A 25,752-nucleotide genomic window follows, 5' to 3' on the forward strand; every position below is an offset into this window, starting at 1 on the left:
CAATACTACTACTACTACTACTACTACTAATAATAATAATAAACTTTATACAGCCCTTGACTTTGGCAGCAAAGCAAGAGAAGTAAATATAAGTATACATTCAATTAATACATATACAGTTGTGTCACATGACAACTTGAAAACAGAAAAGATTTCTTAATTAACATTAAATGAGAATATGAGAATCGATCATTATTTCATTTTAAACCTCACTATTCAACCTCTGGTGCCTGTTGATCTGTGAAGGTTTATAAATAAAGACGGTCCTCGAAGGCATCATTTTGCGATGACGCATTAAATATGCGACTCTCGTTGTATTGACGTCAGTTCATGTTCACCGGCTCCAGAGAAACACGTTTCTGGATGAAACGTGAGTTTGTGTGTCTGTGTTGTGTTCACAGTCTCTCAGGTTGTGTAGTTTGTTTGTGACCTGTGTGTGTCTGCGTTGTGTTCACAGTCTCTCAGGTTGTGTCGTTTCTTTGTGACTTGTTGTGTGTCTGTGTTGTGTTCACAGTCTCTCAGGTTGTGTAGTTTGTTTGTGACCTGTGTGTGTCTGCGTTGTGTTCACAGTCTCTCAGGTTGTGTAGTTTCTTTGTGACTTGTTGTGTGTCTGTGTTGTGTTCACAGTCTCTCAGGTTGTGTAGTTTCTTTGTGACTTGTTGTGTGTCTGTGTTGTGTTCACAGTCTCTCAGGTTGTGTAGTTTGTTTGTGACCTGTGTGTGTCTGTGTTGTGTTCACAGTCTCTCAGGTTGTGTAGTTTCTTTGTGACCTGTGTGTGTCTGTGTTGTGTTCACAGTCTCTCAGGTTGTGTAGTTTCTTTGTGACTTGTTGTGTGTGTCTGTGTTGTGTTCACAGTCTCTCAGGTTGTGTAGTTTGTTTGTGACCTGTGTGTGTCTGCGTTGTGTTCACAGTCTCTCAGGTTGTGTAGTTTCTTTGTGACTTGTGTGTCTGTGTTGTGTTCACAGTCTCTCAGGTTGTGTAGTTTCTTTGTGTCTGCGTTGTGTTCACAGTCTCTCAGGTTGTGTCGTTTCTTTGTGACCTGTGTGTGTCTGCGTTGTGTTCACAGTCTCTCAGGTTGTGTAGTTTCTTTGTGACTTGTTGTGTGTCTGTGTTGTGTTCACAGTCTCTCAGGTTGTGTAGTTTCGTTGTGAGATGGATTCGTGCAGGAAGCAGCTGAAGTCGGATTGTGAGCTGCTGCTCGGCCGCTTCCAGAAAACTGAGTCTGTTCGATTCCAGGTTTTCTCCCAAATCTGGAGGGAACTGAACTTCACACACATTTTCTAGTAAGTTTAACACAAAACATCACAACTAAGTTTTCAGTTGTTGAGAAGTTTCAAATATCTAATCTATAAAATTCATTCTATGATTATTTGATGAATTATTTTTAAATATCAGACACAAGCTGACGTCTTCAAATATTCAAGAATGATCATCAGCCTAAACAATCAAACATGTGAAGATAAATATAAGAACAATAAAACAAAAGAAAAGCTGCAGTTCTTAACAAACTGAACTTTAATTATGAATTATATTAACTTTTCTTTGCAAACAAAAATAAACTCAATGCAGAACGTTAAAGTTTCTCCGTAAACTTCCCTGTGGTGTAATCAGGGTTGAGCAGAACACGTCTGTCTTCTTGTGTTGCAGCGGCACCGTGAGACACGAGAAGCGAGCGTTCAGCCGCCTGGTTCTGGATCTCGCCTACAGCTACTTCCTGCCGCCGTTCAGCTTCCAGATCCGAGCCGGAGGACTTTACCTCCTGTACAGTTTGTATCAGTGTCAGACCGCCTCGCCCCCGGAGCAGGTCAGGACCTCCCCCCACCCACAGGAACCTTGAATGGATCGAGTCTCACCTGAAACAAAGTGAACGATAGATTCTTGTCCTGGCTGCAGATCCGTGTGGCGCTGAAGGACTGGGACGAGGTGATGAAGTTTGAGAAAGACGCCAGGGACGCTCAGCACCTCGACGCCGTCTACATCCTCAGACGGCTGATGTCCCTCAAAGCGTTCCACTTCACCGCCATGCCCACGCTGGTGAGCTGGCTGCCTTTCTCCCAGCGTGCTTGTTTGTTTTCTCTCCTTCCTCTGTCTTCATCCCCTCGTTCCTCCTCTTCCTCTCGTCGCAGCTCACCTTCAAGAAGAAGAGGAAGATGCGGAAGTCGGCCCTGTGCGAGGAGTTCATCGAGCGAGCGTGTCGTCCGCAGGAGCTGATCAACGGCGACCTGTTGGAGGTAAGAGCAGAGAGACGGTCGATTCTGGATTCAACTCGGACAAACGGGCCAACTGAAAAATCGTTGTGTTCCTCTGCAGGAGTTGTCGAACATCCACGAGATCTACGAGAAGATGAAGACGTCCATCTCTCTGCCGTCAGATTTGTCCGTCAACCTGATCCATAAGAGCTTCGTCCCTCAGCTGCGCAGCGCCGTCGTGGATTTCCACAAATGGCAGCAGAGGAAGGTGAGAATCTCTTCAGGCTTCTCCGCAAATTAAACTGCTTTTTTTTTTTCCCACACTTTAAATGTGTCATTTGGGCAAAGAAGCAAAAACCATATGTGTCGGGAACAGAGTCACACAAAGTCACTGCAGCTTATATTTACATCAGGTCAGGTTCAAAGATCTTTCTTGTCTTTATAATCACGTACAATGAAACGGGAGGAGGCTTCTCTCTCCAGTCGAGAAGATATACATATATATATATATATATGTATAAATATGTGTATATATATATATATATATGTGTGTATATATATATGTATAAATATAAGTGTGAAAATAAAGGAGCGTGAAAAGAGAAACCGTTAAAAAGCAGCAAGAATATAAAAGTTTCATCAGGACTCTTTGAGGCCTCTGTAGATGTCAGTGTCATAAAAGTCTGGAATCAATAGAAAGTCACGAATCGTTCAGCTCATCATCACAAATGAATTTTTCTTCTTTGATGAATCTACGTCTTTGTTCCCGTGAACCTGCGGAGAACACGTTTCTCTTTTCCACTGTTGATGATGTTTTCTTGTGGTGTCAGGATGGAACAGATGAAGATGAAGATGAAGACTGTGGCGAGGGAACTTCGTCTCAGCAGGAGGTGACTTACACGACTTTAAACTCTAAATTTACTTTATACGATTTATAATCAGCGTTAATAGAACTGGATCAGATAAACTCACAGGAAATTATAATTCTCACATTCTTCGGCCTTTTTTAAAAGTTGTGATAATAACCATAACCAGAGAGAGGCGCTGTTGTCTGACTTCCTGTTGTGTGTCGCAGTGTTCTAACAGAGCCGGCCTCCTCGCCTCCATCAAATCAAAAGCGTACGGACAAGCAGCCGAGGTTTGCTTTCCATTCTTTCATTCATATTTTCTGTAAAATCGGACAAACCATTGGTGACGATTTCCTTTAATTCAAATGTGCACGATGTTGTGTTTGTGCTCTCAGGCGTCCAAGTCCCGTCGTCACCGGCAGGTGGAGGTGGATCCGACCAGCAGCGAGGCCGGACCCTCCAACGCACAGAGTCACTCCAGGAATACGAAACCGTCACTCAAAGCCAGAACCAATGAGAACATCCACATTTCAGGTAAACTCCTCCCACTTTCATTTACATTAATTTACTCTGAACTCAAACTTTGAAAAACCTTGAAAACTCGTCACCGCTCACAGATTCACGCTGTGGGGACTCATTCAAGGACCCGTCCCCACAATGTGACTGTGTAAACACAAACACTATATTATTTTTAACATGAATTTATTTATTCTTCATGACTTTTATGTTCTTTTGATAAATAAAAAGTCTCAAACGACATGAATCATCGCTGCACATTACAAACACACATTTGTTTTGTGTCCAACTCGTTTATATGAATCTTTATACATTAATAAATAACTGCACATTAAACTGTCAAACATGACATTAATCTAAAGTTTCTTTTTTTAAATAAAGCTAAAAATAAAAATATTTCTTCACCCACAATCACGTCGAGTTTTATTGAACAGAACGTTCGTCCCAGTTCCACACGACACTTCAGGCTTTAATTAAAACAAAGTGATTAAACACCTGAAGATGAAACGTCTGCGTGTTTTCCTGAAGTTGAGGAAAGTTCTCGAATGGACTGAGGGAGTTTTCTTCTTTTTAACGTGAGGTCTGAACTTCTTGTCAGGTGACCTGTTGAAAGACGCCTCGTCGACCACCATGATCAGTCGTCTCACCGGTCTGGACTCAGTTACTGCAGGTAAACAGCCGTTATTCAAAACCATCATGTTTCTGTGTCGTCTGTTCAAAACTCACTCATTATAATAATTATAATGTGATTTTATAATATTCTTATAATCTCATTTACAGTGAAACAAACTAAAATCGACCAACTTGTCTCTGAACATCACAAAATAAAGTTTTATATAAAAAAAGACAACTTATTTTTCTCTTTTTGTCTTTTTTTTTCGTCTTTTTTTCAGAAAAACAAAAACAGTATAAAAAATTCACCTGGAAATGAAGCCGACACGGGAACCAACCTTTGTCTCGACCGGAGGCGATGAAGAGAGATTTTATTTATTGAAGAACAAACTTGAAAACGTTTTTATGTTTTAAAGTATTTTATTTTTAATGTGTTTTAAGCTTTTAATGGGAAAAACCAAAACCTGCTCATGTTTGTTGGAGAATGTGAAGAAAACATAAATGTTCCGTTTGACTGGAAATACATTGTTCATGTTCAGCTTAGTTTTATTTCTGGTGTAAAAAAAAAAAAAGGTTTTATTACATGTTTTGTATAAAAAATATTTTTAACAGTTGTTTTCGTCTCTGACTTCACTGGATGTTCTACTCACCAAATGGCCAAAAGTATGTGGACGCCAGGTCCAGAAGTTATGATGATTCAGTTTGATGGAAATATTTAGAGTTTTGTTTATTTTAAAATGAAACCATGTGAGAGGTTTACACCGAAAATGTAGTTTCTTGGAAACGACTGATAAATCTGACACAAGCCTGTGCACCTGAACGTTTCATAAACGTTCTGTCTCATTCACGTGTTTCACACTGAACTTTTTCTGTGTTTCTTTGTGTATTTAATTAATTTAAAACAGTTTTTATATCAAATAACTACACAAAACCAAACTGATCAGACACATGGACATAAGAACCCATGTGTGCTTTGTTCACGTCTCCTCTGCTAACATGGAGGAGGCAGATTTTATGACCTGTCCTGCAGCCGGTGAATTTTAGTGCTTTAGATATTTAATCTGAATATTCTTTGTTTAAATATTGTTTATTAGCATCGTGTCAAACTAAGAGTTTGCAAAGGACACTTCTGACTTAAGAAGATTTTATTTTCTTATTTTATTTGAATGATAATTGTGAACACAGCTTCCACATCACGTGACCCACAGACTCTAAACCACTGGTTTTATTCTTACTCTCGATAAACAGGACACTTGGTCTCTTTACTAGATTTTCATGCTTTTTATATTTAATATATTCTTATTATTTTTAAAAACACTACATATCATCAGTAGCTTCCACATCACGTGACCCACAGTGATAATGACATCATCGCCCTCCATAAACACAGCACATCTTTTTATTGCGTTTATTTTATTTCCCATGAATTTTTTTTTATTTTTATTAAATATCTCGTTCTTCAACAGCTTCCGTGTCACGTGAGCCACCGACAGCACGTGACTGTGTTATTAAACCGGACAGACGGTGGATCCGGTGAAAGTCTCGGTGAGTCCACGTTGTTTGAACATTTCTCAGGTCTCGAGCTGTGGAACCTGAAATCACGAAGCGAGGTTTTAAATTTTTAAATTTTAAAATTTTAAATTTTTTAAATCCTCTCACAGGGAGAGCGCGTGTGTTGCGGCGCTCAGAGTGTGGATGTTGTCCCACGGTCCGTGAAGGCGTCCTGGCTCTCGGTTCTGCGGCTGTGGTCCCGGAGCGGCGGCACGCTGCTGCCTCAGTGCCGCGCATCTCACTCCCGGAGCCGCTGTGACGAGGAGCCGGAGCCATGGCCCCGGACAGTAAGTACCCGCACCGGCACGAGTGTCCCGCTCCTCGCGGTGGGTTCACGGTTGCGACAGGTTCGATGCCCCGTCTCCTCCTGTAAGAAGCAGGACGAGGAGGCCTCTTCATCCTCCTCTTCCTCCTCCTCCTCCTCCTCTTCATCACCTGATGTTCTCCTGTCTTCCATCATGTCCTCCTGCTGTTGAACGTCTCTCGTGTCAGGGACATGGTGAAGCTGCTCCAGGATCAGCTGATCCTGCTCAGTCTATTTTTACATCTCCTGCACCACAACAACACTTTCTGATCCGAGCTGCACTTCACCGTTCATTCCTTCTGCACCTCAGCTGCCACCAACACCAAGTTATTCATGTTAACACCATTAAAACATTAACGTTAGATTAGATTCTCCTTCTGATGAAGATCCAGATCATCGTCTTCCTCCTTTCATTCATCTGAGACATTTAAAAAAAACTGCTGCGACGCATCTGGACCGTTTATCGACCAACTGTTCAACATCTGTATTATTATTATTATTATTATTATTTCATATTCTCAGTGGTGCAGCAGCAGATCCATGACTCTTTACAAAGTGAGAGAGTATTGAGATTCTTCTGGTGTCACATTAAAGTACACACTGTGAATACTCTTGAATAATAGTGAAGTACAAACCTCCACCACCTCCAGAGCTGGTTTTTCACTTCATCACAGTAATTTATGCATCTTTAAATGTTTTAATCATTATTCAGAAGTGATAATACTCGTGTAACCCTGCTGCAGGCCCTGACTGTACTCACGTTAGTACTTTTCATATTCTGAGTTGGTTTCTAATATAATTTAATAATATTTTAATATATTTTCTCTGCCACATGTCAGAGTAATTGACTGGTCAGTGACACATCGACGATCTGAAGCAGGAACGAGCGTCGACAGTTATCAGGGTTAAAATCTTTAAAAGCCTCAAAAAGAGAATTTGAACAAAAACTCCAAACAAAGACGGAATTCAAAAGTCCTGGTTTACATCGGGTGAAACTGAGCAGCATCATTCACATCCACCCGAAGACATTTCCTGTTGGCGAGAACGTGTCGGACCATAATTGAAGAACATTAGAGAACAGATGAAAAAATAATAATCAATGTCCAAAGTAAATATTGAGTCATGAGAGTTTTTGAGTGAAAGTATTAAAGTTACTTTTACTTTGCACATTAAACGTTAAAATACGACACCAGTGATTCTCTCATAGTGTCAACAGGTTTAAATATCCGAACACATAACAATAGTTTTAACGAGTGACGTACGAGGACGAGTCCCGGGGGACCAGAGCTTCAGTGGGCGAAGACCATTGTGTGATTTGATCCCAACTGAGCAAAGAATTTAATTTAGTATAAAAGTTTCAGACGACTTCAGAATCATGACAAACTTCTGTCGTTAGAACTTGTGTCTCTGAACCATCTCTTTAACCGAATGACCCACTTCTAATCCCCGGAGAGATTCTTTAACAAAAACAACCTCTGAAGTTGACGCTCGACGTATTTATTTACTTTCCTCTCCGGGACGTTTTGTTCTCGGGGGACAGATTTGACTGCGGCGCGCTGAACGCTGCTCTTGTCAACCATCACGTGAAGGTGACGAGTCAACAGACTCATCAGCGAAGACAAACACGCCTAAAGGCCAAAAGGCGGCAGGTCGTCGTGTCGGAGCAGGAAAGTTAAAGAAATAAAAAAGTCAGGGCGTCTGAAGCTTCATGTTTTTGTTTCATTTGATCTGTTTCAGTTTCACATTGTGATTCAGGGATTTATCGTGTTAAAGTGTTGGAACGCGCTCACGCTCAGATAAACGCTGTGTCTTTAGAAAACTCTTCAGTCGAGGTAAATACTATTACTTTACAGTATATATAGTATTCTTTAGTACTTTATGCCTCATGTGGACGTAACCTCCGTGTGTGCATCTCCTCCGTGTGCTCCATTAAACAGAAGCAGCCGCGGCGGCTCTTGTGGCCTAGTTACAGACTGGTTCCATGTCTAATTCATCGCTCCCTCCTCCCCGCTGTGGGCGCAGGCTGCCGGCTGATAGGCCGACTGAGGCCTCATGGGTAATATTTAATGCTGGTGTGTGTGTGTGTGTGTGTGTGCATATGAGTTGCTGCATCAGGAAATTGAAAAAACCACATTTGCTCCTTGTTTATCTGAGCTCCGAGGCTCGTTCACGGAGCCCTGATGTCTTTCACGCTGCCTGACGGGAAACTGACTCATCTCCGTCACGTTGCTCCAAACGTCTGAGGGAGTCACTTAATGACGTCTCAGGGGGAGATTTTTAATTTGGTGGGTTTTAAATTACAATGGGTGTCGACGTCTTATTATGAGACAATTGTCTCCTGCAAACCCGTGGAGAGCTGTTTGTGTCCAACAGATTTAATAGTCTGTCTCTTTTGTCTCTGTTCTTGGTCTCCACCGCCTCCTGGAGTGTGTCCTTCGCTCTCATCGACCTCACAGCTCAAGAGAAAGTCCAGATAAGTAGTAGGACGTCTGTGAATCTGAAGTCAATCAGCAAAGTTAATTCAATCTTTTATGATAATAAACTGGAGCTTTTTGAGTTTGAGATTAAGTCAAAACAAAAAAGAGAAATGAAACGGTCTCCGGCCGCGGAGAGGCTGAAGAAAGTGTTATGATCAAAACACATCGTCCCCATTCTCTTGTTGCTGAAAACATTTCAGCAGCTCCTTTTTTTCTCCGACACCACCGTGAACGAGGGGCCGCTTTCTCCACCGTCCTCCATGTTGTTGTGTCTCGTTGGTATTTCAGGAAGGGAACGTCCGCCTCGCCCGGGCGAGAGGCAGGAAAGACACGTTGATTGACGGCTCACGCAGGAAAACTCAGCTCAGACTGGAGAATCAGATTTGGTAGAAAGGATGAAAGATCAGATTTAGATTTAACGAGAGGAGGCGAGTTTGTCTCAGTTTGAGCTGAAGAGTTTTTCTAATTATTCTAAAAGAGCGGCGACATGTCCAGAGAAGAAGAAGTCAACACAACTCCTCCAACAGCAACGTCCGATGTGGCGACAGCGGGATACTGTGAGTTGTTTTGCGCGGCACGGTGGTAGAGAGGGTTTAGCCCTGTTGCCTCACAGCAAGAAGGTTTGAATCCTGGTTCGGCCGGTGTCTGTCTGTGTGGAGTTTACACGTCCCCCGTGTTTGTGTGGGTTCATGGAGGTGTTGGTTTAATGGTCGTGTGTCTGTGGAGAATAGAAAAACGCTTCATAAGTTTATTTTTTAATTCTTGAGTTTCGTCTTTATTGTTTATTTTCACCTGAACTGATTTACAGACGTGACGTGAGCGTTTGAACTTGATCTCTTGTCTGAAGTTCTGCTTCTGTTTCACTGATGGTGAAGAATTTCCACAGTTTTGAAAGTTTTGCGGCTCAGTGTCTACGTTGACGTGAGCACGGTGAGGTTTGAGAGGATGGACCTCTGAGAGCAGGACACCTCGTCTCCTGGAGTTCATGTGAACATCTTAGTGGTTGATGTGGATCTCTGCGTGTTTGATGCCGGTGATCCAGTGAGAAGTGAGAAACCCTGAAATCCAGACAGAACCAGGGTTTCTCAGCATTTAGGGTTCATCTGAGAATCATGTCTCCATTCACTGATCCGTGGCTTCGCTCAAAGAGATTTTGAAAAGCTCCACCACTGTCCCTCAGTCCAAAGACTCAGATGGAGTCTTCCGTCCTGTGCAGCTGTAGCTTAGTCTTTCACCACTAGGTGGCGCCTCAGCATCACTCGTGTAAAGAGACCGATTCTCCGCCTCCTCCGGCTCCGATCAATTTTTCTGAATAACTGATGAAGCTGTTGTGATGACGCATGTTTCATTTGTGACAGATTAGAAAAATCTGAACTGTTAAATAAAATCACACAGATACTAATCAAATATATATAAAGTACTATGAATATATTCAAACACTTTGTTTGAATATATTCAAATATTCCTTAAATAGAAAAATGATGTATAAATCAAAGCATGATTGTTTGCATCAATAATTATCAAAGTAACTGTGAATAAAGATCAAACATAAGAATAAGAGGAAGTTTATTATAAATAATCGAATTAATTTCATCGTTGTATTAAATTGTCTCCTCGACCTCATGAACACACAGTTCGTTATCACGTGAACATAATTGGACGCTGTTGTTTCCAGTGTTGCATGAAGGCAGCGTCGGTTCACTGTATATTCAGTGAAGGTTTGAATGTCCTGGTGACTTGAGCTTCTCTCTTCTTCATCATCATCATCATCATCATCATCATCATCATCATCGCTCCTCCCGGCCAATCAGGACAAACAGACTGACAGCGCCATGGTAACATGAGACCTTCTTACGTGTGGGTGGGAAAAGGCAAAGGCTCATTATACCTTAATAGAGCCTCCGGGTTGTTTCCAGGGAAACTATGATTTTCAGGTGTGTGTGTGTGTGTGTGTGTGTGTGTGTGTGTGTGCGTGCGTGTGCGTGTGTCTTGTGGTCAGTGGGTTTGAATGAGGCTGAAACACGATGTGCTGATGTTTCTGGATTGATTCGACCTCTTGTCCCAACAACAAGAACATCAGCTCAGCTGTTTGTGTGTTTAGTGCAGCAGGTCAGTGAACGTCACATGGAGTGTAACATAGTTTTTAATGGGGCTGTGCAATATGTTGAGATATATATATATACTGTGTGTGTATATATATATATGATAGATCGTTCTTTATTTCTGTCCGTCTTGTCTGTAATTAGATTTTCTCGGACACATCTCGTCTGATCTGTCAGAATCTCTGCGGTTGTGTTGCTGAGGATCTGAGGTGCAGTGGTTGACAAAAGTTTTTCGGATTCGTTTTTTTTCTCCAGAAAGCTTCAGGTGCTGCTTTTCTAAAGGTTGCAAAGAAAAAGGCAGAAGCACAAACGAGAGCGGCTGCAGAGGAATCTTCAGTCTGTGAAGTCGGGGCCCTCGTAGGTCGACTCGCCTGGTCCACGTAGCATTTCCTGCCCTTCTGTTGCGTTCGTTCCTCAGGAATGGACGGAGCCCCCCCCCCCCCCCCCATAGGCACATTTTGAACGGGCACTTCACTCGTAGTAATAATCTGTAGAAGGAGCAGGAGACACACGCAGAGCCCCACAAATAATTACCCACGTTAATGAGTGACCTTACAACGAACTGAGAGAGACTGCGGACGCTCTTTTATTCAATCGCATTAAAAGAAGAAAGAATCGACTACAAAGCTGCGTGTTCGTCTTTTTCAGGACGTCTCGGATCTCTCGTTAATGAGCGGTAACGTCGTGGACTTCGCCTCCACCGCTGCCGTGTCGTCTTCTAATTCCCCCCCCCCCCCCCCCGCCCCAGCCTAATCTAACGCTCACATCAAAGTGCTCTCCTCTCCCTCCTCTGGAGATCCTCACTTCAAAGTCGGGCTGGAAAAGTCAGCAGCTGCATAGTAATGAGGGGATCAGGATTAAGAATTCACACACACACACACACACAAACAGGCTTTCACCATCGCGTTTGTCGCAGATTAGATATTGTGAATTTTTTATTGCCGTTGCTTCGATCTCAGCGTCTCATTAGCCTGATCTGATGTCTCTCGTTGAGTTCTGGGTCAAACGCCTCCATAATCCTTATTTCATTCATTCTTCATATTTTACTCGGCTTTCAGACTCTGGATATTCTCCAGATGTCGTCTGGAGAGGCTGCACACGAGAACACGAATGTCCGGACAATCTCAATCCAGTTTCTTGCGCCACCCATGTGAGAGTACAGCAGGAAATACTGTTGATAATCACTAGTGGACGTGTCGGGGACGTTTCTTACACCTGACGGATGCAAGACCGGAAGAATCGAGATGAAAATGAGGAGCCATGATGTCTGCAACTAATATTTCCTAGTTTTCAAATCCAACTACTGGTGCTTCTTTCTTTCAGAGAGTTGAGCAACATTCCCTTTTATTTTGTTTCAGTGATTTCAGCCTCTTTCTCTACATCTCGTCAAAAGCACAAGATGGCGTCACCCGTTCCGAGTTGTTCTGGACCAATTTGCGTGAGGATAGTGTATAGAGATAGGACCACATGCATTTTGAATGACGGGGAGTCGAGTGTGTGTGTGTGTGTGTGTGTGTGTGTGCGTGCAGCAGGTGTGAGGCCAGACTTTGACCCGGGGTTTCTTCCTGTCCATCTGGATGCAGACAGTAGGAGGCTCTGAGTCTCCAACACTGAGCTCAGTGTCTGACTGTCAGAGCAGCTGAGAGCGAAGCTCCACTTTACTGCTGCACCCGAACACACCGTCCACACATTTACTGTCTGTCAGGATATTTCACTTCGGACCCGTTGGTGGTTTAGAACCTCGAGGAGACAGAAAACCATCGTCTCCTCTCTGCTGCTGGCGTCACGAACGTGTGGGCGAGGACAGAGTAGGTGGTGGTGATGGTTTCTTAAAAAGCCGAACTCAGACAGGGTTCACGTGTAAACACTTCCAGACGTCTCTCTGTGGGCGAGAGCAGCAGCCGAACATCCAGAAAATAATAAAAATAATACTTTTTATTTATACGGCACCTTTCATACGTACAACGCAGCTCAAAGTGATTTACAATTAAATCAAAGACAGGAAATAAAAAGATCAAAAACATAAAACTAGAAAAGATCTAAACAGAAATAAAAAGACAATGGTGTTTAAAAAAAGAAGAAGATAAAATTCATTAATTAAAAGCAAAATCATAGAACTGGGTCCTGAGTTGTTTCTTAAAACTCAACAGAAGCAGTTTGGACAGTGACAGTAACTGAGCCGGGTCGTCTGTGTGACGTTCAGACAGGAGCTGATCTCCGGAGGATCTCCAGACTTAAATAAAACTCTGGACCCCAGTTCTGAGGACATCCTCCAGAATTCACGTCTGAAAACGGCTCGGTCAGACTCAGGTCCAGTGAGTTGAAGAGTGAAGCTGAACTGTGGATCAGTTAAAAACACTGACAAGTTATTAACAACCAGAGTTTAGAACATGGGGGGGGGGACCCTGGTATCAGATACATGAACCACGTGCACGGAAACAATTCTGACGAGAACACGTCGAAGATAAAGAAACTATTTTAGATTCTGAACGTCTGAAAGTTGAATTTGCAGGTTTCATAAATCTTCTATTCCATCAGATTTAAAATCATCACGGCCACAATTAGAGATCATAAAGATTAAGATGTTACAGATGTTTCATCACACACACACACACACACACTGTTGCTGGGTGATGTGAAGGGACGGGTTTGACGCAGATTATTAATTATGTTTGTCTGCAACGTGTTTAGCTTCTTAAAGCTGAGACAGAGAAAGTTATTGAAAGATGGTGAATGAAATAAATAATAGAGAGATAATAGTATTACACACACACACACACACACACACACAGACACACACATACACACACACACACAGACACACACACACACACAGACACACACCTACGCTGTGGAGTCCTTTCTCTGGCGTCGCCTCTCAGTGGGATTTGTACTCGTCTCCATTTGCTCCCATTGATTTTCTCCTCTGCTCTGTGAAATGTTACCGTGGAAACAGGAGACGGTGCCCCCCCGCTGTGTGTTTCTATTCATCTGCATTGAAGGAGCCTCAGACGCCTCATTGAGAGCAGAGCCTCACGTTATCGCTCCACGTCTCTTCTCCACCTCGCTGTCGCTCCTTCTCTCCGTCTGTTTCTTCCTTTCTCTCTGCTGCAGTCTTCTTCCACTGCCTCCCTCCTCAGTTCATCTCTTCTTCTTCTTCTTCATCTTCTTCCTTCTTTTTTGCAGAATCTGTCTTCACTCCATCTTCCCAATTCCTCTCTAATCTCTACAAATATTTATCTTCCACAAATGTTGTAGTGGATGAATTCTTGCCAATCTCTTCCTCGCCGAAAATGTCTTTAATTCAGAATGACTTTCACAAGCAGCGAGTTTCTCGGATCAGTGATGAACATTGGTGGTGAAATGTGTTTTAGTTTCAGTTTATCAGACCAATTAAAGACACGGCGCACAATTCCCATCCCAGAAATACGTCTCTGTCTACACAAAGTCAGAATCGGATTAATGTGAGAGCTTGGAAATGAAAAGAAAAACTGAAAAACACAAAGTAAACTGACAAAACTGAAGAAAAATGGAAAAAAGTTCAGGAAAAAAAAAACTGAGAAACGCAAAAGAACGATAGACTCACAAAATGTAAATAAAACTTGGCAGCGATTACCCACCAAATGTCTCATCACTGTTGCCATGGTTTCAGGCATAAGCTGCACGTGTGTGTCCGTCGCGTAGCAACAGTAAATAAAGGGGGCGGGGCTTTCTTCTCGTTACGATTAATTAAGAAACGACGACAGGATGAAGAAAATAAAAAACCGAGCTGCAGAAAACTGTTGCACTTGTTACACTGACTCTGCTGTTGAGCAAGGCACTGAGGTGAACTCGTACTAAAGTGTCACTCGTTCTGTCTGTGTATCACATATACCATGCGTACTGTGTGTGTGCGTGTGTGTGTGTGTGTGTGTCCAGGTTGTCTGTTTGTGTGGTCTGATCAGTGTGTCATTGTGTGTCCCCTCTCCCTCCTCCTACCAGTCACCCCAGAGGCCATCGGCTTCCTGTCGGCCGTGGGCGTCTTCATCGTGGCGTTGGCCGTCCTCTTCCTCTTCATCAACAAGAAGCTGTGTTTCTCGCGTGTCGGCGGACTGCCCTGTCTGGAGGAACATGGCCGCCGGAAGAAAGGACGACAAGGAATTCGCCAGGGTCTCGGTGAGTGACCGACTCAAGCTGCTTTCACACGTTCGCTGAAGTCACTAGATCCTGCAGCTGCTTCCTTTTCTTCTTCTTCTACTGTCAAATGTCCAAAAGTCCAAACTATCCCAAAAAAAAAAGTGTCTCTGCAAACAAACCGAGGAACCGTCCACACCTGATTTATATTTGTGTGTGTGTGTGTGTGTGTGTGTGTGTGTGTGTGTTATTAAACAGCAGAGACAGAACGTGGGTGAGTGTGTATTTGTGCATTAGGTTTCTGTGGGTGTGAGTTTGTGTGTCTGCAGTGAGTCGGACACACAAACTCACACTAGAAACATTAAACCATCGCACAAAACACCCGTCTCCGTCTTTTCTCTCGTTTCGTCGTTTCCGTCTCTCCTCCCACTTGTCAAACAACGAGAACACACACAGAGCAAAGGTCACTGAAGGTCGACTGATTATTAAATGAAAGGAGCGAGCGGAGCCCAGTTTGTGATTCGTGGACATTTCATTAATCGACCTCGACGTCTGATCCGGAACTCACATTGGAGTTTGAGTCACAGTGACCCACATGTGCTGGAGTTCAATCACCGAGCCTCTTCAGCCCAGATGATCACCAGCAGGACGGTGGGAGCAGTTTTTAAAGTCGAAAAACAAACTTTCCGAGGTTTCGTCATTGGATCTGAAACAAAAGCAGCAGGATGTTTGAGTCCGGGCGGAGTCTGAGCGTCGAACTGTGAGCAAACACTGGTCGGCTCCTCACCTGCAGCAGGTGGAGTCTCTGGTATTTCCAGTTGGTTTCCTGAACAAACAAGGAGGGGGCGGCTGGTGGGCCGATCGCACCACAGCCACATCTTTCATTCAGCTGTTGCTATCCAATTATAGTCAGATTATAAAGTGCGTGGAGTGACCCTCCTGCCCCATTCACGTCAGAAACAGGCTGAATATATTATTTATTAATTATTTATTTTTTACTAATGTTAAATTTATTGAGGGAACATTTCACTTTAATTGAAAGTTAGATTAAAGTATGTATATTTATATATATATATTTCACCTATTAAATACATTAGTAGGCTGCGTCTTTTTTTAAAGTACAGGATAGTTTTCATCTGCAGGTAGAAATTCATACATATGACAAACTGACGTGTATTTAAACGTAGAAGTGTTGAACTTTAACTCCTCTTAAATTTCCAACTTTTCATTTCTGTTGATTTTGGAACGTTAACTAGGAGAGAAAGAAAAAAAAGAGCAAAATTAAAATGAGACGGTTTCATAACCTGTTAAAAATTCGCATTGGAATTATTTACATTTTGTTTAACAATTTAGAAAACGTGTGTTGTCTGCGTGGCTCTTTCTTTAACTCACTCCATCCTCGTTCTTTCCTTCCTCCTGGATCCTCTCCTCTCTTTTCTTACGCTCCTTTATCTCCGAAGCTTTTTCCGATTGTCACCCCCCCCGTTTCCCTGCGTTCTTCTCCCTCCAGTGAACAGCTACGGTGACAACGATGGCCTCAGCTCCTCCGACAGCGAAGAGGAGGTCCTGAAGCAGTTTGAGATCTCGGTGTCGCGTTCGCAGAGTTTTCGCAGTACAGCGGTCAGCGGCGGCGAACAGCCGGCCCAGCAGTCTCAGCCAGCGTTGGGTCGACGCCACAAATTCACCCGACTGTCGGACCAGGAGGAGGGCAGCACCGAGCCGTCCGACTGTGAAGGTGTGTTATTTTAATCTCATAGTAACTCAGTAATCCTCAGAACACAGGACCACTGGGCGGCCGAGGTGGAGAGGGTCGTCCTCTTCTCGTGCACGAGTGACGGGTGGACAGGTGGGTCGCCGCGGCGTCGGCAGTAATGTGGTTGTTTTACTGGACTGTTGGTGAAGAAGGAGGAGTTCAGACACCACTGCTCCTTCACTTGGAGAGGGGACAGTTGAGGAGGTTTGGACATCTAGTCAGGACGCCTCCTGAGCCGGCGCAGCTGGGAGGAGAACCTGGGGTAGACCCAGAACTTGCTGGAGGTAAAACATTTCCCATCAGGCCATGGGGCGCCTCGGGATTCACCAGCCACCAAACGTGGCTGAGCAGAGGGATGTCTGGGATCCACGACTTGGCAGTCTTCTTCTGCAACCCGAGCCCCGATAAGCAGAAGACGATGGATGTAACTGACCGAACTTACGTGTAATTAGAAACGGATTCGTTTTTCTGTGAGAGGAGAAAAGACAGAAAAGCTCCAGATGCTGCCGCGACACGTCGATGAGCCCAAAACCCCAAACACCATTTAACAGCAGATCAGAGGTGAAGAGCTCAGTCGGGCTCAGTGAGGTCGGACTGTGGCCGCGTGTCGACGGGTGGCAGCGTTAATTAGGACGCATGTTGGGAAACGACAGCAAACAGTCGATGAACAGAGAATTTTTATTCTGCTTTTCCTGTTGTCTTGTAGTTTTGGGTTCAGATCAACACGTGGTCTGATTTGTTTAAGCTCAAATATAAAACACACTTTTGCTAAAATCAAAGAATAAAATGTGGTTCCTAATATTTTATTCCTAAACATTTTATTCCAGATTCATAATAAACCCAAAACAATTCTCACGCACATGTATATGTTGAATTTACATAATAAATAAATAAAACTGAAATATCATTCACACCTATAAAAAGCTTCGCGGGAGACATAACGTAAATTAAACATAGTTTAGCTAAATTCACGATATTAATTTAAAGTGTGGCCGTCTGCTGTACAGGTCATAAACGCTGCCTCTTCCATGTTAGTGGATGGGACATCGTCCATGTGACCCACTGTGACCTCACAACACAACGAATGAGCAGCTGGTGCTTGAATTTGTTTGGTGCAGGTCGCTCTGTCTCAACGGGTATTTATTAATCATCTGAAACCACTAAAGAACACACACACAGACACACACACAGACATGCTCGTGACTCACTTCAGCTTGTTGCTATGGTGAACACTTCACGCAGCCCTGGATGTAACACTTAGAAGAACCTTAATGACAATGAATTGGAGATAATTGCTTTAGAGTGATGGAGGTACGGCCTGTCCTCCGAGCTCCTCTGTCTCAGGTAAAGGCCAACGTCTGACGGATTACACAACACCTGTTAACGAGCTCCTGCTAAATCTCCGTGGATCGTCTCCTGTGGTCAAACACACGGTCGCCTCCGTCTCTCTCTCTCTCTCTCTCTGTCGGTTTCAAGCAAAGTAACAATTCACGTTTTTGCTCTTTGTTGTTATTTTTACTTTAACAGAATATAAACACAAACACGTTTATAAACACGTTGGAGTCCAGTGATGTAATCATTCTTCCCATGCAGCCTCTGAAGGACACAGCCCCCGAACCGATAAACCACTACACATTAGAAATAAAGATGGACGACGTCACAGCTCCCAAAAGGGAAGCCAACGACTCGATCTCCCCCTGGTGGCTATCGGTCATAAGCCCCTCCCTCTTCCATGTTAGCAGATGGGACATGGACTAAACTTTAAAAAAAGTTCAGTCATATTTTATCATATCACACTTCATTATCACAGAGACCAACAGAGGGCGCTGCTGCTCTTAACTTCTCCGTCAGTCTAGTCGACTTCTCTGAATAAAACTTTTCCAGGGGGACATGTTGCCTCCGTCCCGAGTGAGAAGACGTCCTTACCGTCAGTCATTTGTCCTTTGACCCACAGATTTAATCCAACCACCAGAGGGGCTAATGCTGACTTTCCTACCCTGTTGCCTTCCCTCTGCAGAGATGGCGGCTCAGAACCAGTCGGGCTTCCAGGACCCGCTCTCGGCAGCAGTCGAGGAAATGGAGAGGGCGTCTTCCGCTCCGCCAGACAACCCGTCTTTCCACGAGGCATCAGACGCCAGGGACAGTCCCGCCCCCAGCATGAGCCGACCGGCCGCAGACGGCAGCGAGGACACGCAGCAGGCTGCACAGGATCGAGACCAAAATGAAGTCACGGACAGCTCCTCCACCTGGAGCCCCGAGGTACTGCAGCCTGACATTTAGCATCATCGAAGCTTTTATCAATTACAGTGAAACAGAGTGTAAATGCCGAAAACAAAAAAAGATAAGAAATGAATTGTTTCCCACATTCTGGTCGTCACCTAAACCAAATAAACCAGGGGATTATTTAACGGGGTCAGCGAGCTGTTACCCATCATGCTTGGCAGAGGTATCGTTATTCAGCGGAGGATTATCACTCGTTATCCTCTCACGTTCGTTTGGAGACAAACCAAACACGGCTCCAGGTTTTATATAAATATTTTATATATTTCCCTCACTCACTAGAGAGAGAGAGAGAGAGAGAGAGAGAGTATAAGTATAAGTATATAAGTACACTTCTGTGCATGTATTTCTCTGGATGGTGTTTCAGGTGCATATTTTGTGTAGGGTTTGTCTTGTTTGTTTGTGTGTGTGTGTGTGTGTGTGTGTGTGTGTGTGTGTGTGTGTGTGTGTGTGTGTGTGTGTGTGTGTGTGTGCATGCGCGCATAGGAGAGCAGGAATGTAGAATCTAACAACCTCTCAGTCACCAAACCACACTTTGAAATTGGGAGCAATCTGTGCAGTAAACACCTCCCACACACACTCACACACACACACACACACACACTCACACACACACACACACACACACACACACACACACACACACACACACACACACACACACACTCAGGGTGATACTGACATCTACAAACACTTCATAAATAAAAAATGAGGTCGCATCAGTGGAGCAACAGAAAACCACGTCGGAGCAGTTTATTTATACAGTTATATAACTACAGTGCAACTGCAGCTAATAATACTAGTACCTCTGAGTACTGCCACTGTAAGCACTGTACTTCACGACTGTAGTGATAGTACTCTAACAGATCCTGCTTCAGTTCTCAGGTTTTTCTATTTTAAAAGCACAACACTCAGTTAAAGTGGCTGCGTTTACTCGAAACCTGCGAAGATTCAAAACAAACATCAACATTTATTCCCATCATCCTTTGCAAAGGTAATTCACAGCAAACATTGATTCGTGCACAAAATGAAATTCATCCCAGACACTGTGTGACGCTCAACGTTTCCGTTTCTGGGGACGAGAGTGAAGCCGAGGAGATAATCTTCAGAGTGTCTTTATGTTGGAAACACGTGGGCTGAAGGGATCAATGCTCAAACCGCTCTTTGTTTGCTCTCGTTCTCCTGCCTCTCTCTTCATATCTCAGCCAATCACGTGTTCAGGTATAAATAAACCACACCAGCGAGAACTTTCTCACTGTTGCTTGAATTGATTCTCACCTTTATCAGTGATGCTTGTTCTTAATTCAGTCATTTTTCTAACCTTGTATTTATGTTGAAAACCTTTGGTTGGCCTCTTGTTGTTGTCGTGTTTTGCTCGTTGCTTCCCAGATGCTCCCGTTTTAACGGAGGTTTAGTTTAAATCGCTAAGCCTCTTTGTAGATTGTAGCTTTCGTTTGGCGTTTGCTCCGGAGCGACGAAACTCCACAACAACAAGAAGCCAGCAAGACGTTCCAAACTTTAAACTTGAACAGAACATGGGTTTAAAACATGAATATTGATGCTGCTGTTGTTTTCCTTGACGAGTCATCACTTTGAGTTCAGCTGGAACACAAAACAACGGGTTTGATTTTTGAATTCTTTCTTCTCAGCAGGAGCAGCCTCCCAAAGAGGAGGTGTCATCTCAGCCGGTCAGCTCCTTCCCTCGACCCCCCATCTCCATATGTGGAGACCTGGTCCTGTCTCTGGAGTACCGTCCCGATGCGGAGAAGCTGCTGGTGTCGGTGGTGGCGGCCCGGGACGTCCCGGACAAGGCTCGCAGCGGGATGGACTCCTGGCAGGTGCACATGGTCCTGCTTCCCTCCAAAAAGCAACGGCACAAGACGTCGGTGCAGAAAGGCTCGCTGCCGCAATTCAACGAGACGTTCCGCTTCTCCCGCCTGGAGCCGCCGGACCTGCGGATGTCGGCCATCAGGTTCAGGCTGTACGCACTCGGAGGCAGGATGTCCCGCGAGAAGATGATGGGAGAGAAGGTGCTGCGTTTAGGAGGACTCAACCCGGCCGGCGGGACGATGGAAACGACGCTGGTTCTGGAGCCTCGCAGTAACCTCAAGGTGGGATCGATGTAAACAACAGTGCAGCTATACGGTGACTTTACTTAAAGGTACAATGTGTAACATTTAGAAAATAAATTTTATTAGTGACGCCATCGGTGGTCGTTGAGTGAACTGCAGTCAACATCCTGTTTGTGAACGATCACGAGCGCTAACACAAAGTGTGGTGACAGGACTGGCTGGTCAAAATGGGAATGAAGTCTATTTCCTTTATGAACTTGTTCTGAGTTAATTCTTTCTCATTAGCTGAGATCTACATCTCCAGCTCGAATTCCTTGTGAAAGTGATATTTTCACTTCTCTGCTATAGTTTGAGTAAAAACTCGTCCCTGTGTTTGTGTCTCTGTCAGAGTGTGGACTCGCTGCTGAGTCTGTCCACCGTGTCTCAGAGCGACAGCGCCTCCTCCACTCAGTCTCTGACCCACGGCGGCGTCCCCGAGCTGCTGGTCGGCCTCTCCTACAACGCCACCACGGGACGCATGTCCGTGGAGCTCATCAAGGGCAGCCACTTCAGAAACCTGGCCGTCAACAGACCACCAGGTCAAAGCCCACACTGACAAACAGTCCAGTATGAAACAAGGAGATGACTTACATTTGTTTTCTTTCTCCTCCTCTTCTCCTCCTCTGGTCCAGACACTTACGGTCGCCTGTCTCTGCTGAACTCGGTGGGTCAGGAGATCTCTCGCTGTAAGACATCGGTGCGTCGCGGTCAGCCCAACCCCGTCTACAAGGAGACCTTCGTGTTCCAGGTGGCGCTGTTTCAGCTGTCGGACGTCACGCTGCTGGTGTCCATCTACACCCGGCGCAGCATGAAGCGCAAAGAGATGGTGGGCTGGATCTCTCTGGGTCAGAACAGCAGCGGCGAGGAGGAGCAGCTCCACTGGCAGGACATGAAGGAGGGTCGGGGACAGCAGGTCAGCCGCTGGCACATCCTGCTGGAGGCGTAACGCCGCCGCCGGACACGATCGAGTTGATTCTTTACTGAGGAAAGAAAAAGACAGATGTTGATCTCATTCACTGACAGGAAGATGCATGTGGTTTCAGCTAAATATCCACTTCACCTCCGTCACTCCGCGGAGACGTGAGGAACAAATTCATCTGCTCCTGGAGGCTGATGGAACTTCAAAATAAAATGTTTTATTGATCAATCAAATTAATTAATTCAAAGACAGATGTTACACAGTGAAGATTTTAATCTGGATTCATTTGCACGATTCTCCACTTTCTTTTTATCGTCCAAAAATAACTGTTAACACAAATGGTTTTAACTCCATCGGCCTCAAGGAGCTGACAATTTGTCCTTTTCTGTCCGTGTGTCTTTGTCTCTGTCACAGGATCCTTGTGGAGACACATTTCATGGGTCCACGGTTAGTTTAGTGGTTGAGGTTTGGAAACTTCTGGAAATGAATGCAAGTAATATCCCCCCCCAAAAAAATGACCTGCGACAACATTTGCGTGTGATATTTCTGAATCTGGCTGCTCCTTTGCTGGCAAATCAAAGATGCACAAATGTGCACAGCAACAAGTCAAGCAGAGAGACTGCAAACAAAGAGACTGAGGGATTTTACACGATGATGTTGGCCTGAAATGAACCAGACCAACAAGGACGGAGATATTTTTGCTTTTCTGCATGAGCATGGAGGCTGCCTCATGCGCCCGTCGGTTGTGCACATCCTCAGAAACGTCAACGCAACATATATGCAACGAGCGAAATGCAAAATTTTATGACAAACAAGCTTCTAAAAATAGCGGACGACGGATCAGCACATTTTTAGAAGTTGACACTTGCAAAAATAAATTAAGCTATTTTGAGACTGTTACGTCCGTGCACGTCAACGACTCGTCAGTCGTCTGAGCTGTGTTTTAATAAAAAAAGTAACATGGGATAAAAAACATGAACATATGAACAGACAGATTTGAATAACAACTAAAGAGATAATTAAATGTCTAATCTAAAGTCAAGATAAAGAGAGTTGGACTTTGTTCGTCTCAGTGGAAAAAGACGATTTCCAAAGGACGGTGTGAGAGTTTAAACTGATCGTATGAAAAACATGAAAAATGTTTGGTGGGTGACGTAACGATGGAGCCAGTGTTCTAGTTCCTGTTGAAGAGAAACGCTGGCGAGTAGAAGTACGAGGAAAGAGGAGGAAGAGGAGGAGGAGGAGGGCGTCTCATTCATATTCAACACTCATTCATATTCTCCTGACACTCGTGTTACTACAGGAAGACCAGCAGCTGGAGACTCTTAACCCCGGCGGGATGAGAGCCCTCACCCCCCCTCCACCCCCACCCCACCCCCCCACCCAATCATCAACACTGAATGATGTTGTTTGGCTGCGGCTCCTTCACGAGTCAAAGCTCGTTCCAACACCATCAACGCCTGAGCTGAAAAGAGGCTTTAAATATATCTCACTGCAGCTGTTAATAACATGCAATGAATTAACATGAGAGTGTGTGTGTGTGTGTGTGTGTGTGTGTGTGTGTGTGTGTGCACACCTCACACACACTGCTCTCTGTGGTAATTGGTAGTTACAGCTGTAGAGTCGTACAGTGCGATGCCATTAAGGCTCATCCTCTTTCGCTCTGAGCATCACTGAGTCATACGCAGCAGCTCAGCCCAGAGGGGAGGATTACAGCTGTTTACTGTAGTGACTCCAAAACCCTCAGGGGTTCAAACACCGAGCGCAGCGGAGATGTTTGTTGGAGCGCCCGCCGCTTCCACACCGGTGACGACAAGTCCTCAGCTCGGTGTGAAATCTGTGACCGGAGGCGAGAAGTTATGAAATGTTTTTGTTTCAGAGTCATAAAGAGACGAGTGTCACTGAGAGATCATCGTTAGTAATAATAACTTTATTAACACAGCAGCAACACAAGACATCAAATCAAATACAACAAAGAGATTAAACAAATCTAAAATCAAAGACATCAAATGATATAGTAAAAAATCTGCAGGTGAAAATAAAACAACATTTATAAAACACAAGTAATGAATTAAACGTTTCAACCCACAAACAAACGCATCGAATTGACTTTAACCATCAAACTGATTCGTCTCATCGTGGATCAGATCAATCAATTTATTTATTTTCACAAACCTTCAGACTGAACGACCTCCTCAACAAGAGAAATGAAAAACTACCTAAATGAAATGTTTGCAGCAGTTTGCTTCAGAACGACTGAACGTGTTTCTCCAACGAGAACACGGCGACGTTTTAATGTGAATCAGAGACGACTGAGAACAAGGTCATTCATTCAGAATGATGATGATGATGATGATGATGATGATGATGAAGGGCAGCTTCAGTGTGTGAGCTGCTGGACGTCATGTTTAAAACACGTGTGAACAAGTGAAGCACGAGTGGAGAATAGGAGTCGTGAACTTTTGTTAAATATGGAGATCGGACTCACACGGAACATTTGAAAAAGCTTTTAAACAAACTTTATTTATCGGTTGTGATTTTTGTTGAGAAATGATCAAAAGAGTCTTCATCTTCGTCTTCATCATGACGTTCCTGTCATAACATTTAGAGTCAGCGCTCCTGTTCTCCAGGCTTCAGATGTGAGCGTGAACCAGCGGCTGTAAACAAAAATGGACGACACATCGTGAAAACCGAAGCCAAAATATCCCAGATACCAACGCTGCCATCTTGGGCGGAGTCACTCGGAGCCAGAGGTCTGTGGGGTGGAGCCGCTTCACGCTCTCGACCAATCAGGAGTCAGTCTCGTCCCGTTTATGATCAAATAACCGATTAAAACCAAACTGATCCAAAACACAAACACTTGAACAAACATCAGTGTGATAAGAACAACCTGAAATTTATTTAGATTCAACTTTGATTTTGTTTTTAGTTTGGTCCATGTCCCATCTGCTGACATGGAGGAGGTTTGTGACCTGACTGAGACTCTGGCGTCTCCTGTGGCAGCGTGACGTCCATCTTTGTTTCCAGTCTGTGGTGTGAACGCTGACGCTCTGCATGTGGACTTGTACAGAATCTATAACATCTATTCTATATTTTTTAAATGGTCGATGTCGAGTGTTCCTGAATATTTCCAGGATTTCTATCGTGGTTGCACATCTGCATGCTGTGTTCCAGACCCCGGGTTGTATTACAGATGTGACACAGCTGTAAATACTCTGATGAAGTGCCTGTAACATTTGGAGATGAAACATATCCACGGAGAGAAACTTGCATGCAGCCTCCTCCTTGTTGTTCCACGGGACGAGGGTTCGTTCGATCCAGAGCAGGCGTCCCGATGTCAAGGCCCGGACCCGGCGCTGAAGTTCACGTCGGAGCAGATCGACACGCCGGCTGGAGTCTGCTGCAGGTCTACAGGAGGGCGGAGCTCCGTCAGAACCGGGACCAGAACCAGTGATGAGTCGAGTGTGGGAAACAGAACATCTGGAATCAGATGTACCTCTGACGTCTCGTCTTCCTGTAGACAAACCGGTGGACTGAGCCTGTGACGTTAGAGACTGATCACAGACCTCGTCCCCCTCCGGGGCCGTGCATGCCGACCCCCCTCAACACACACACACACACACACACACACACACACACAGCATCCACAAAAGCACTTTTTGTACCAAGTTTTGTCGTTGCCAATAAAACCCAGATCCCCCCCGCTGTGGGACGGTCTGTCTGCCATCTGCTTTCTCCTTTTCCGTCTGTCCTCTCTAATCTCTGCTCAGATGTCTTAGTTCTGAGGCTTTTATTCTCACACTCACACTAAACAACAGTAAACAACCAAAACACAGACCCCCCCCCCCCCCCCCCCCATCAGAGATTACAGGAAGAACCTCGTGTGTTTTTAAAGACAGTTAAATTCAATTTGAGGAATTAGACTTAGATCAAAATATTAGGATTTATATAAATGTAAAAATATAAATATAAATCAG

General features: G+C 44.3%; 2 protein-coding genes across 10 annotated transcripts; both read left to right on the plus strand.

The window, feature by feature from the left end:
- The first annotated feature begins 244 nt into the window (after positions 1 to 244).
- Positions 245 to 4,779, plus strand: snapc1b (small nuclear RNA activating complex, polypeptide 1b). 3 transcript variants are annotated; one of them, XM_069535149.1, is made up of 11 exons: positions 245 to 370; positions 1,124 to 1,283; positions 1,648 to 1,804; positions 1,894 to 2,034; positions 2,127 to 2,231; positions 2,311 to 2,457; positions 3,020 to 3,079; positions 3,265 to 3,327; positions 3,433 to 3,571; positions 4,152 to 4,223; positions 4,447 to 4,779. In XM_069535149.1, exons 2-11 carry the CDS (start codon positions 1,153 to 1,155, stop codon positions 4,482 to 4,484), a joined length of 1,053 nt encoding a protein of 350 aa, XP_069391250.1. In that variant the 5' UTR covers positions 245 to 370; positions 1,124 to 1,152; the 3' UTR covers positions 4,485 to 4,779. The 3 variants fall into 3 exon arrangements, with proteins under 3 accessions (XP_069391250.1, XP_069391251.1, XP_069391252.1); XM_069535150.1 differs by having other exon boundaries at positions 320 to 409; positions 920 to 1,283; XM_069535151.1 differs by lacking the exon at positions 245 to 370 and adding an exon at positions 693 to 868 and having other exon boundaries at positions 929 to 1,283.
- Positions 4,780 to 5,577: 798 nt separating this feature from the next.
- syt16 (synaptotagmin XVI) lies at positions 5,578 to 25,505 on the plus strand. 7 transcript variants are annotated; one of them, XM_069535146.1, is made up of 8 exons: positions 5,578 to 5,710; positions 5,827 to 6,003; positions 14,581 to 14,754; positions 16,223 to 16,447; positions 18,483 to 18,724; positions 20,395 to 20,856; positions 21,206 to 21,395; positions 21,489 to 25,505. In XM_069535146.1, exons 2-8 carry the CDS (start codon positions 5,991 to 5,993, stop codon positions 21,800 to 21,802), a joined length of 1,620 nt encoding a protein of 539 aa, XP_069391247.1. In that variant the 5' UTR covers positions 5,578 to 5,710; positions 5,827 to 5,990; the 3' UTR covers positions 21,803 to 25,505. The 7 variants fall into 7 exon arrangements, with proteins under 7 accessions (XP_069391247.1, XP_069391242.1, XP_069391244.1 ...); XM_069535141.1 differs by lacking the exon at positions 5,578 to 5,710 and having other exon boundaries at positions 5,856 to 6,003; positions 14,518 to 14,754; positions 18,420 to 18,724; positions 21,489 to 22,842; XM_069535143.1 differs by lacking the exon at positions 5,578 to 5,710 and having other exon boundaries at positions 5,856 to 6,003; positions 14,518 to 14,754; positions 21,489 to 22,842.
- Positions 25,506 to 25,752: the final 247 nt, after the last annotated feature.

This window comes from Paralichthys olivaceus, chromosome 12 (genome assembly GCF_024713975.1).
Source record: "Paralichthys olivaceus isolate ysfri-2021 chromosome 12, ASM2471397v2, whole genome shotgun sequence".
NCBI classification, from domain to species: Eukaryota; Metazoa; Chordata; class Actinopteri; order Pleuronectiformes; family Paralichthyidae; genus Paralichthys; species Paralichthys olivaceus.

Coding starts and splice junctions, on each gene's coding strand:
- snapc1b (XM_069535149.1), top strand. CDS start 1,153: ATGGATTCGTGCAGGAAGCAGCTGAAGTCGGATTGTGAGCTGCTGCTC. Junction 1,284..1,647: donor AACTTCACACACATTTTCTA/GTAAGTTTAACA, acceptor CTTGTGTTGCAG/CGGCACCGTGAGACACGAGA. Junction 2,458..3,019: donor ACAAATGGCAGCAGAGGAAG/GTGAGAATCTCT, acceptor TTGTGGTGTCAG/GATGGAACAGATGAAGATGA.
- syt16 (XM_069535141.1), top strand. Junction 14,755..16,222: donor AGGAATTCGCCAGGGTCTCG/GTGAGTGACCGA, acceptor TTCTCCCTCCAG/TGAACAGCTACGGTGACAAC. Junction 21,396..21,488: donor GGCCGTCAACAGACCACCAG/GTCAAAGCCCAC, acceptor CCTCTGGTCCAG/ACACTTACGGTCGCCTGTCT.